This window comes from Pholis gunnellus (genome assembly GCF_910591455.1).
Source record: "Pholis gunnellus genome assembly, chromosome: 19".
NCBI classification, from domain to species: Eukaryota; Metazoa; Chordata; class Actinopteri; order Perciformes; family Pholidae; genus Pholis; species Pholis gunnellus.
Genome location: NC_136546.1, coordinates 2,834,709 through 2,847,501, shown reverse-complemented (window position 1 = coordinate 2,847,501; position 12,793 = coordinate 2,834,709). Strand labels below are relative to the sequence as shown.

Sequence of the window (12,793 nt, the reverse complement as noted above, 5' to 3'; positions counted from 1 at the left end):
GACACTGACAGGTCAAAATGGGGCCAAGTAAAAAAAACAATGCTTTGTGCAAAACAAAAGTAGTAACTGTCATCCAGTGTGGGAAGGCCTTCGTATGTTTGAAATGTATGTCGCCGTAACGACAGGATCTAAGGCAACGAGAAAAGTGCACACACAGGTAGAAAGTAACGAGTGGACGGGGACCAGGAAAGACCACAACATCTTATCTACAGATCGACATCTTTAAAAATTAGAGTCAGTCATAGCGGAAATGCACCGCAGATCTTGCCAACACACACCAACACAGTCCGCCTGCATATAAACACAGAGAGGAACGTAGACACGACGAGACAGCACAGGAGCGCCTCACTGTTAAAGTCGGGCTCTGCAGGCGAGACGAACCATGCTGCTGGTGAGTGCTTCAATCTTATCCATGGCCACCAGATCACTGTTCACAGGGTGACTACAGGGTTCATGATGGGACATGTACCAATGGGATGTCAACCCTTTAAATGCAAAGTTAATGTATCTAATGCCTCCAAACTGTTGAAAGACAAATCTTTTTTGTGTAAATGTATTTCTTCTTTGTTTGACATGCCTTCTAACCGATAAAGTCCTTGCTGGTGTTCTGGCGTTCAGGTGTTGAGAGCTCTGCTGGTGCTGGGTCTGACGGTCTCCCTGAAGTTGGGGCAAGGAGCCAGACTGAGGGGCACGTCTGTGAGACTGGTCCTGGATCCCTCAGTGCCGCCTCAGTTCGGCAGGTCCGCCTCGACCATCGCCAACATGTCTCTGTCTCCGTGGACGTACAAGTGAGGCCTCGCCGGTCTTTCTCCCATCGCTTTGCACAAGCTGGTGCCAAAGAAAAAACACCCGTTTGTTCGGCGGTTCAGTTCTCAGTTCTGGACTTTCAAAGCCTGTGTTCCCATTCATAAAGATGTGTTTCCTCCCTCTCCAGAGAGTCCTGTGTGGCGTCTCGGTTGCCTCGGCGGATCTTTCATGCCGTGTGCCTGACCTCTGGCTGTCTGAGCCTGCAGGGGGGGGGAGAGAATGCAGCCCTGGAGGCCAAACCCATCTACCACCAGGTCCTGGTCCTCCACAGGTGAGCCACTGCAGTCTGTGTAAAAGCAGCTAATGATGTAGTTTTGGCCTCTGTTTTTGTTTCTAGTTGAAGTTACTGTGCTACAAACGTCGGTATGTGTAAAAAAACACAGTAAGGTCATCGAGTGGGTCCACCAAACAGAGTGAATGTAGTTTGGAGAGCATTTTCTCTCCTAATGTGATGCAGTTCCTGTTGAAACAAGCTGCTGTGCAGCAGTTATTATGAATTGATGGCAGAGAAAATCCGTTTTTATTGCTGGATTTTTTTATTGTATTTCAGATTTTTTTCTCATATATTTTATGTCCGCAAATTTGTAATTTTTTTTTCATTAATTTGTCACAACAATCTCAGAGACGTTTTGTCCCCCGACTCCGTAAAATACTAATACACTAGTACAAGATGAGGTATAGTTTCACTGTTTCCTGGACGTAAGTAGGGTTTTTATGTACACATAGATTACAAGAACACTGTATTGTTCTGCACATTAGCCTAGCTTAGCATCTCAAAGATTTTAAAAAGAAGTGCCCATAGACACACCTTTAAAACTGACTGATTAACACATTGCGTTGTTTGTTTAATCTACACAAAAACAGAAATGTAAAAACAGCAATATATGGACTTTATGCTAAGCTAAGCTAATTGTCTCCCTGCTCTAGCTCCGTACAGACATGAAAATGGTATCGATCTGCTGGGCAGCAGTTCTTTTAATTTGAAGGCAAAGGCACAAACAAATGTTTTTATAGCTGAGTTTTTAATTCATACCAATACAAGGTGAGGAATCCAAGAGTTATTGAACTGTACATACAAGAACTGTATTTTTCTACCATTTAATAAGTTAGTGAACATTATGGGATGCATAGTTGATAAATAAGTTGGGAAAAAGTGGTAGGAATGTGAAAACCCAAACTAATCTGGTGTTTACCATCCCATGTCAAGGAATTGTTGGCATTTTTAACAGAAGTTGCATTCATCGCATTAAACTGAATGGAAACACACGGGATTGTATTAGATTGTCTTGTTGACTTTAACTTGTTTCTTCCTCGTCTTTTCTATGTGATTCCATTTAAGGATCTCACAATGACATCGTCTGTGTTTTAATCAGCACTCACTCATTTCTCCATCCCGCTCCAGAGTCTCCAAGCAAAGGCCCGGTAACAGGAGGAGGAAATGGTACGGCTTCAGACTGGGGACGGAGGTGATCACAGTGGGCTGCACCTGTGTGAGGCCCAGTGTCGTCCCACAGCAGCCACACACAGGACTCTTGTGATGGTAGCAACTCTGTCAGCATATTGTCAATGTTTTACCACTTTCTAACTCAAACTTCCAATATTACTTTAAGTTTTCACTGAATCATCTTTTATGTATTTCCCAAAAGACACACAAAAGGAATATTGTTGTACCGCTTTCTAATGTTGCCTTTAACATGTTACTTATTACTTATTACTTATTACACTCAAAGACCTGCAAAGAGCTTCCTTCTGGCCCCTAGTGGTGGAAATGCTAAATGCAGTAGATACAAGTACAGTGGCTGTCATTTACTGTATGTCATTTACTGTAAGTCATTTTCTCAGTCATGAAAAGGATGTCGTTGGAAATATTTGTATATGCTATATTATTTGTGTGTGTGTGTGTGTGTTTGTGGGGGGGGGTTAATCGTAAAAAAAACCTCACCTTTTAAAAATAACTCTGTTCTTATTTTATTGTAAACAATATCAGAATGCTCTATTAAAGTTTTTAATTCAACTCTGATGTCTTGTGGGCTGTGAAAAACTATTATAATTTGATGAATAGGACATGGATTTATTTTGTAATTTATTTAAAAAAATATTATTTATGTTGGTGAATTTTCATGCAATGACTAATATCCTCTAAGCGTCCTGTAAAAGTTCACACTATAGATTCACATTGATGATATTTATGGCCTGTGTTGTGGTCTTATTGTAATGTTTCATGGATGTAACCTAAAAAATAATCTCACATAGGGAGCCAGTGTGTACAGTGTGTACTTCAAATCATTTTTACTTTGCTTCCTCTCTAACAGATATTGCTATCAGATTGCTTTATTTTCATCTTTACTAAAAAGAGAATTATTATTAACCTTCTATTCTAGCATCTATATTAATATGTCAAATTTCACTGTCACATCAAATATCTATTTAAATACTTTCATTTATATTATTGGTTTGAATGACCTTTTTATTGCCCCGAGTGTACAAGTGCATGCAAAACATTGCGCCATCAACGAACACACGAGGAATGAGGAGAACCAGAGTTCAGTCAAGCCGTTTTTACTGACCATGCCAAAAAAGATACAATCAACCCAACCTCGAAGATACACAGCGACATCACAGCAAGTACAACCACTCCCCAGACACAGTGCAAACATGTTAGACTCCTCAATCAAGTCAGTATGACTCAACAAGCAAAATTTGACTTTTCCGTTTTACTCTTTTCGGTTTACATTGCTTTGAAAACCAAACACTGACAATCAGAGCATAGGGACACATGCCAAAGCAAAGTGAGACTGCTGGTTAGCCAGATTCCCCCCCCCCCCCCCCCCCCCCCAAAGAAAATCCTCATCCTCATGACCAAATCTGTCCAAATTCTGAACTACGTCACTTCTTTGCCTCCTTGTGATGTTATTGTTGTTTATACTGTATATATATATATATATATATATATATATATATATATATATATATATATATATGCTGTCCTCCATGTGTGTGCACATGTGCTTTTGAGTTGTGCTTAATGAAATAAGAGTGCAATCAGTGCTCTAAATCTAAGACTCAAATGCATGTCACTGATCTACAACTAGACACTACAGTTCAAAGTTTTTTTTTACAAAGAGCCAGGAAATGGCAGAATGCAGCACAGCTTCCTCCCCCTCCTCAAACCTTTTTTTTTTGTTTCTCTTACTCCCCCTGGTCTGATTCTTCCCTTTGATATTCAGAAACCATATCGTGAGATTCACTGAGTCTCTGTCCGCACAGGCCTCCCAACAGACAGACACAACAATCACACAAAATGCATGAGAGCGGTGGAGCGAGGGACATCTTTTTTTTTTAATAAGGGAAACAGCAGAAGCGTGTGTGTTTGTGTGTGTTTACTGGTAAGTGTCCTGTAAATGAAAGCCTGGGGCAGCCTGGGACTCTTAGCTTTGTACTGGTTTGGACTGACTAGAACTTCTAAACTATATCCGTGCGTCCAGCTTTTTGTTTTGTTTGAGCACATCACACATTTGTCATGTTTTCCCCGGTAACAGTTTAGATCACAGCTCTCTACTCTGTATGACTGGCTGTGTTACAACGGTCACGACTCCTGATATAAAGCATCAAGTTATAATTCCCTGCTGCAGAATTCAGAGCCGTGATTTAAATGTGTGCATCTTTTGCCTCGATGCTTTCGTTCCTCACCAATCAACCATTGATGCCCCTCTTTTACAAATGTTTATTTTGATCCCCCACTTTTCCTTTAGAACAAAGAGACAGATTTATTTTTGAGTTGGCTAAACTTTGTACAGCTTGTTCAGAATCGTGACAGCACACATCAAATGTGAAAACTCCCCGTTCCCCTTTGTTCAGTTGCTTTTGTGTTCTTTTTAAAAATCTTTCCTGCACTATTTAGATTTCCTTGGTTTTTGTTATTTTATTTTTTTATACCGATCATAAAAATCCCAGTCCCGCTCTCTCTTCTCTCTCTCTCTCTCTCTCTCTCTCTCTCTCTCTCTCTCTCTCTCTCTCTCTTCTGTTCTTCTCCATTCATCTACCGGCAGGCTTCCTCCTTCATCTCCTTGTTCTTCCTCACTTCTTCCGCGTGTTTGTCCTGCCAGACAAACACAGAGACACGGCAACGTTAGCGTTCATGAATAAATTAGCATTAATGAGGGAGACGCCGGCAGAACAAGGCGATGACTCAGCGACTGTTCATGAAGAATTGAACAGAGTGGGGAGAACTAAAAACTCTTTTCCACCTCATATAATATTCATGATGACTGATCAAGCCTCTGAACAACATTAGAATGGAAATGCAAGCCCAGGCTTGCGTCATTTACACTGAAGAAAACATTTTAGGTTAAAGGAAATTTTGCTTTATTACAAAGAGTAACATGAGAAGATCGATACCACACACGCTAACTTTGGAGGTGGAGCTGTGAGGCAATTAGCCTAGCTTAGCATAAAGACTGGAAACAGGGGAAACAGGTTGCCTGGTTGTCTCTCAAATTAAAAAAAAGCCCATACCTACACCTCTACGACTAACCGATTAACACATTGTATTGTGTTTGTTTAATCCACACAGAAACAGTAATGTAAAAATGACAATATATGTTCTTTGTGCTAAGCTAAGCTAATCGTCTCTCACCTCTAGCTCCGTACTTATCGCACAGACATGAAAGTGGTTTCAATCTTCTCATCGAACTGTTGTTCGGTCCGCAAATGAACACCTTTCTCTAAAAGTTGAGCTATTCCTTTAATAGTTCCTCGATTACACTGCGAGCATCGGACAGATCAGGTGTGTCTCTTTGATAAATGTCCTCCAAATCTTGTTTATGTCTACACAGAAGCCCTTACTGCTCTGAGGGACTGATTTTTCATCAAATCCATCATCATTTGTATGGAAACAACAAAATTGTACATCACCAATAATGTTTTTTGTGTGTTAGAGTGGATCTTTCATAAAGTGGGAGACCTTGAGAGCAAAGGTCAACTGGACCGTACCTTCTCCTGCAGCCTCTCCAGCATGGCGGCCAGCAGGGCCTCTCTGTTCTCCTTGTTGGCCTCCATCTTTTGCTCAAGCTTCTCCTTGGCGTTCTTGATGAAGTTGTTGTTCTCCTCAAAGGCCTTCTGGATCACCTCGCGCTCGTGCTCCCTCTTCTCCGCCAGGTGCTTCAGCAGCTCCGCCTCCTGGCACTAGAGGGAGACAGAGAGCACCGACGGTAAGTCAACAGGGGGATTTAAAAAATCCTCAACTATTAGTGGGATTTTAGTACATCACCGTTTTACAACTAAGTCCTGCCCACTACGAACCAGAGAAAATGGTGAAAGCTCTAATATGAAGGAACCAAACCTGTTGCGACTTATTCATCACTCATAGTAACAATCTGATTGCAGGTGTGGCGTGAGCGCTCTGTTGCAGGCCAGCTATTATTGTTCTCTCCTCACCTCTCCCTTCCTCTCCCTCTCTCCACCGTCCTCTTTGCTTGATGAATATGAGCCAGCGTGGGTGCGTCCTTTCATGATTGCCCTTGTGCTTCCATGTCCCTCTTTTTATCTTTTCCATCCTCCCTCTGCTTCCTCCACCCAGTCCAACACTCCCCCCCTCTTTCTTTTCATCCATTTCCACCCTATTTCCTCCTGAGTTGATAAATCACGCTGCCCACAAAGAGCGTTGTCCGATGTTTGACAATGCCTGGATGAGCAGCAGCTGGGGTTAGGGTTACAAGTTTAGGTTGAGGGCCGGTCCGGTTGGGTTCGTCGAGGGTATGACAATAGCCCCCCACCCCACCCCTCCTCCGCTCCTCTCACCTTTCGCCTCTCCTCGGCCGCCTCCAGCTTCTTCTGGATCTCCTCCAGGGACGGGTCGCGGCGCTGTGGCATGGAGCCGTTGAGCTCTGGCACCCCGTCAAAGGACGGGGGCTTGAGGATGACCTCGAAGGCCTGGCCAGATGTCCGCTTATTCAGCTCAATTACCTCCACGTCTTTGATGACGCACCAGCCCAGGTCCACCGCATCTGTGTTGGATTGTGGCCATGTTTAGAATCTTCATTTGCTATGCAGTTTTAATACACTATTACACATCGTCAATGTGATTTGTGGTGCAGCGTGTGGTTTGTGGTTTACCTACATCCCTTCTACAGGCCTCTGCTAAGTGCTTTGGAAACAATAACTCCTACATTTCCCAGAATGACTCGTGCGTATATTTGGCTAGAATACTGTAAGATCGTTTACATGCAAGCTAAAGTGATTTATTGTTACCTTCTGCCTTGTATGTAGGTTTGTCTGCAGTCTGTGGGTTGAAGCAGGCGCAGAACAGAGACACCAGGGGGAGCTCCTTGACCTTCTCTTTGTAGGCTGAGGACACACACACACACACACACACACACACACACACACACACACACACACACACACACACACACACACACACACACACACACACACACACACACACACACACACACACACACAGAACACACACACACATTACAGTTGTGTTTCCATCACTTAAGAGGACATTACATCCACTTACATTCATTTCATGGAGACTTACCCTGACCCTAATAACCACTACCAGCCTAATCCTAACCCTAACCCTTATCGCTCCCAACCTAACCTAACCTAACCTTAACCAAAACCCAACTTGAACTGAACCTCAACCTAACCTTAACCCCAACCTCAACCGTAACATTAACTTAAATTGAACCTTTAGCTAGACCTGATCTCGCTCCTAACCAAACCTAACCTAAACCTAAACTTAACCTTACACTTGCCTTAAACCAAGTCGATTCACGTTATGGGGACGTGCATTTTGTCCCCAGAAGGAAGGTGAGTCCCCACAATGTAACTGTGTAAACAGATCTATGTCCCCACAACATGAGTAGTATATACAAACACACATACACAGATATGTAGTAGCTTTGTGATGCTTGACATTGTTTTGACTCTAACTGAACGATTCTGACAGTGAGTCATCCTCATTATGTTGTTATGACAGTCATAACACGGTCAAGACACATGGTTCAGATAATAAAAGTGCACTCTCATTATCATTACCACAATGGAATCATGAGCAGTTTATAAAGGCGAGTTCAGGGAGCTGTGATGGTGTGTGTGACTTTCTGCTGTGGCTGCATTTACCTGCCAGAGTCATCTTCTCACTGCGTATGTATAACTCTCCAGGGATGCTAACGATCCTTCTCAGTCTGTGAGAGAGAGAGAGAGAGAGAGAGAGAGAGAGAGAGAGAGAGAGAGAGAGAGAGGGAGAGAGGACTGAATGAAGCACATTCAAAGGTCATATAATGAATGGGAGAAGCAGTGGCTACGGAGAGAATGAACAGGACGGCAAGCTGCAGTGCAAGCACCTCCCATTCAGGTTTAATTTGACCAATGAGAGAACAGCTCTGCTTCAAAGAATTAATGTGGGCCAAAACAGAGGGTCATTCTCGCCATGGATCGTAAACAAGAACTAATAAATATAAAGACATCATCAAACACATAATATCATAAATACATCATCGTCTTATTCACATGTGAAGAAAGATAGCCCCTCCCTCCTTTAATAAGAGACATAGGCGTTTAAAAGCTCCCTCACTTCAAAATTGCATTCTTGTTTACCCTGAACATGGTTATATATCACTGATCTGTGATGTCCACTTCTATGTCAGGGATTTCTTGTGTTTCCCAGACTGGCGCTGCACAACCCTCAGAGAAGAGGCTTAAAGATCCCTCAGACATGTCTAAAGACACACAAGGTTGTGTCTGATGTGGCTTTTTACTTGAATTCTTCAAAGTTTCTATCCAAAGTGCATGCCGATTTATAAAGTACAGTATCTGAATATTATAATAGGAGTTAGTTCATCGAGATAAGGTGGCGCCAGTTCTCCAGTCGCGTGCCGTTTAACCACTGCAGAAGTAGAGGGCGCTATAAAATGACAGTCAATCGTCAAACAAACGAAAAACATGTAGATGTGATGGAATAGCAGCTCTAGTGACAAGTAAGTCACACGCTTCTTATTGGAAGATGACTGGCTACCAAACTTCTTGTGATCTCACAAACTCCCGCTCTTATGGACGCCCCCCCCCCCCCACACACACACACAGCCGTGACGCAAGAGAGAGGAGCAGCAGTAAGTCGTCGAGAGGATGCAAGAAAGGAAGAGGAAGGCATCAACAATGACAACAGCCTGCTTCACCAGCTGTTGAGCATGTACTTCAAACCTGTGTTGAAGCAAATATGTCTCTGTGATACCGACTATGGCCTGTTAATTATCACATCAAATTATACGCATTCATATTTGACTGGGGGTGTGTGTGTGGGGGGGGGGGGATTCAAGAATACTTTCATTGAAATCTGACTTAATTCAAGCAGTACTTCCATCAAACTGAGTTGCCTTGAAAGAGAGGGAGCAGAAGCAAAGAACTGTCTCACCAGACCTTCCACCACCTGCTCGCACTCTGTCTGTCTCTCTCTCTGTCTGTCTCTCTGTCTCTCTATCTGTCTGTCTGTCTGTCTGTCTGTCTGTCTCTCTCTCTCTGTCTGTCTGTCTGTCCCCTTGCTGTCTGTCAGATGGTCTCATCAACACTGAATTGATGGACATCTGAGGGATGCTGCAAATCGGTCGAGCAAACACACTAGTGAAAGAGATGGTTATATAATGAGAGAGAACAAAGGTTTCCTCACCCCCTGATTTCCTATTTAGTCCAATGACCAGTATAGCAAATGAATATGCGATCATGTTAAAAGATGTACACAACTTCCTTCATCATTGCTGCTCACGATTAATCAAATCAACAAACACTCACAGGTCTTGAATACTTAAATGTCAGCTAATTGGAGAATTTTTTCAGATGTAGTTCTAGGAGCGCCCTGCAGTTCGTTGATCTATCCACAGCTGAGTGCACACGCTAATTAAGTTTGGATTTAATTCTGGTATTCAGTATCATCCCACGAGGACCTAGGTGTTGAAGCAAACAGGCTGAGGAGTGATGGTAAATGAAAGACTGAACTTCTGGGCGAGACATCCCACTGGTTCCTTGTGTGGGCCTAATTTAACCAAACATCTGTGGTGGGATGTGTTTGCCAGAAATGCCCCCCCCCCCCCCCCCCCTGCTCTCAACTAACTCCCCTTCATCTTCTAAGATAGAGTTCTACATAGATGATCATCCAAACCAGTATTCTGGAATATACACTGGTAAATGCTGTATGCTAAAGCCCGGCCGTTACACCCAGAGACAGATGTAATGTGTTGCTTCTTTGCATTGTTGTCCAAAATGTAGGACCTAAGAATATTTTGATTTTATAATAAACATTTTTTTTATATGGTTAAAGAACTAGGTTAAAAACTAAATGTATTCAAAGCTCTGAAGTTGTGTTTCTCCACAGCATCCATGGTGCTGGAAGATCAGCATGCTAACTATGTAGAGACAGCTGTAGGTTGGTATGGCTGGTTTAAAGGAAGTTACAAACTGTAACTGTTAACTTGATGAACAACAGTTTATCCATCTGCCTGCACTTCTGTGCAGAATCTCTGATGGTTATACCTGGCAACCTTACGGCAACAGCGAGAACTGTTTCCCCCTGCTTCCAGTCTTTATGCTAAGCTGAGCTAAGCAGCTACGTAGCACTACCCCACTACTTACTGGAACAAAATAGCTAACTACTGGAAACATTGTAATACATTTTGTAAGTAGCTAAACTACCTGCAAGTTAATGGGAAATGTGTAAGCTTGCAGTGTTTCCACTCCCCAACAATGTTGATTAGCAAGCTTTACAGGTGTTGGTGGCTTTTGAACCTTGGAGATAGCCAAAATTAGCTGTTTCCCCATGCTTCCAGTCTTTATGCTAAGCTAGGCTATTCGCCTAGCCAAGACAGTTGAATAAGTCTTTTCTTGTAACCCTCAGATAGGAAGTAAATAAGTCTGTTCATCAAAATGTTGAACAAATCCTTTAAACTTTGACATAGCTAATAACGTAGTTAGCATTTCATGCTATCAGTATTTCAGCATGTGAAATGACGGAGGAGCAGTGCACTAATGAGACAACCTATGACAAAGAGAGCGGGAGACGTCTCATCACAGTGTAGGGCACACGCTCACCTGACCACCCTGACATGTGTCCCGGTGGGACGACACAGTCAAGGACACACACACACATGCTCACATAGACACATGCTACATAAATGTGCAGATACCTTAAGATGCACAGTTGCGCACACCCATACTAATCAGGCAGTACTGCTATACACTGTTGGAATACACATGCACGCCGCACACAGCTGATCTCATCTTATGGAACCACCCAGGCACTGCTTCCTGCTGCAGGAGTAGGAGCGCTCCTTTTCTTGTGTGTCAATACAGAGAGAGAGAAAACCACGCATGTTGGGAAATTAGCTGACAGTAAAAACATAGTGAAGTTTTTCATAAAACAATTTTATGATATTCATGGGATTTCTTTCCAGGAAGACCATGATCCTTCATGTTTGCTGAAGCTAATATTTCGCATAATATAATAATATTGTACATAATATCCAATGGTTCATAATTGCATGTTAAAATAATAAAAAACACAACTAATTATTTGTTGTACTTGCATACTCAAGTCTAATTTGTCACTCGTTAAATGTTGAATCTTAAAGCAAAAGCTCAACATTTTGGAAAATATGCTCATTCCTTCCTTTATCTAGCAGTCGGTTAGCTTCGCTTAGCATAAAGCCAGCTAGCCTGGCTCTGTCCCTCGGTAACAAAATCTGCCCACCGGCAGCTCTAAAGGTGCATAACCCCCTTATTAAAGAGGCAAATAGTTTTTTTCTTCTCATCTAACGAAATTTTTTTTCCTAAGTTTATTATTGACTCTGTTTCCATTGGCAGTATATGATACACTATATACATTTTCGTATTCTCGCATGAATTCTGAACACAATCTTACACACCTCTGATTATTTGTAATAATATTCTGAGTGTAGTATTTTGATTTCTTATAGGATGAGCTGTTATAACAAACACCAACTTCAAACCACACCTCCCATACCATATATGCATGAAGAGAATATCAAGAATTGGTAAATGTAGCCCTTGACACCCATCTATATCTGACATCTTTACGAGCCATTTTGATTCAGTCGGTTTGGTTTTACTGATTTCACAGAGATTGCGTTTGCAGACTGTTGTCTTCCCATCTTTTCTCACCGAATACCTGCACTTGAAAAGGCGCTGTGCACACACAATAATAAACCTAAAGCGTTGTACAGCCCAAGGTGAAATTAACACTCAATAAAATGCATGTTCAAAACTGACCAAAAATATAACAAGAATAGGAACTTTTACAAACAATTTGTCACACTTGTTTAATTTTGTTGTACCTTCCCGTGTCTTTCTTTCTATCCTGCTTTGTCACACATACAGACACACACACACACACACACACACACACACACACACACACACACACACCTTTTCACCATAAAAGCACGTACAAACTCATTTTCCTCTCCCCTTCCCAAATGCAGACACAAAGCTCTGTCTGCACATATGGCGGATGAATAATAAATGACACATGTTACACAGCGTACAGTTTGTGGGTACACCGAGTTCTCTCCCTTTTGTCAGCAGCAACCACTGCATCATCACTATCCTCACCCCTCGCCCCATTACCCCCTATACCAACACTCGCACATGACCTTCAGTTTTACATTCAAACATAAAAGTTCATGAAGTGAAATGCAGATGTGTGCAGCTGTGTGTCTCGTGATGCAGACTCACCCCCCTCTGGCCCTGTCTTCTCCGCTGCTGCTGATGGACCGGTGACTACGGTTACCCCCGTCTGGCTGCACGGATACAGGCGCCGGGCAACAGCATCAGCATCAACGCTGCCTCCATGACATCACTTTGGAGACGTCTCATTGGCCCGAGACGCGGCCAGCATTGGAGCCTCTCAGCCAATAAGAGCGCAGAGGAAGGATCGGGGGAGGGTTGTGAGCTCTTTGTGCTGTACTGC

At 42.7% G+C, this 12,793-nt stretch overlaps 2 protein-coding genes across 2 annotated transcripts; one reads left to right on the top strand and one right to left on the bottom strand.

Annotated features, from left to right (window-relative positions):
• Positions 1-290: 290 nt before the first annotated feature.
• On the top strand, positions 291-2,345 carry LOC306711632 (interleukin-17F-like; the record flags this gene model as incomplete). The annotated part of the gene is made up of 4 exons (XM_079180648.1): positions 291-391; positions 619-788; positions 935-1,078; positions 2,210-2,345. Exons 1-4 carry the CDS (start codon positions 383-385, stop codon positions 2,343-2,345), a joined length of 459 nt encoding a protein of 152 aa, XP_079036774.1. The 5' UTR covers positions 291-382.
• A 2,201-nt stretch (positions 2,346-4,546) lies between these two features.
• stmn4 (stathmin-like 4) lies at positions 4,547-12,586 on the bottom strand. The gene is made up of 6 exons (XM_079179779.1): positions 12,559-12,586; positions 7,939-8,003; positions 7,057-7,152; positions 6,607-6,812; positions 5,800-5,991; positions 4,547-4,906 (listed from the first exon to the last, which is right to left on the bottom strand). Exons 2-6 carry the CDS (start codon positions 7,949-7,951, stop codon positions 4,847-4,849), a joined length of 567 nt encoding a protein of 188 aa, XP_079035905.1. The 5' UTR covers positions 7,952-8,003; positions 12,559-12,586; the 3' UTR covers positions 4,547-4,846.
• Positions 12,587-12,793: the final 207 nt, after the last annotated feature.

What these genes read in the sequence shown, in the direction of transcription:
- stmn4 (XM_079179779.1), bottom strand. An exon ending in ACCTACATACAAGGCAGAAG is followed by an intron (nt 6,813 to 7,056) that starts GTAACAATAAAT and finishes AATCCAACACAG; the next exon opens with ATGCGGTGGACCTGGGCTGG. An exon ending in CGGCCGAGGAGAGGCGAAAG is followed by an intron (nt 5,992 to 6,606) that starts GTGAGAGGAGCG and finishes GTCTCCCTCTAG; the next exon opens with TGCCAGGAGGCGGAGCTGCT.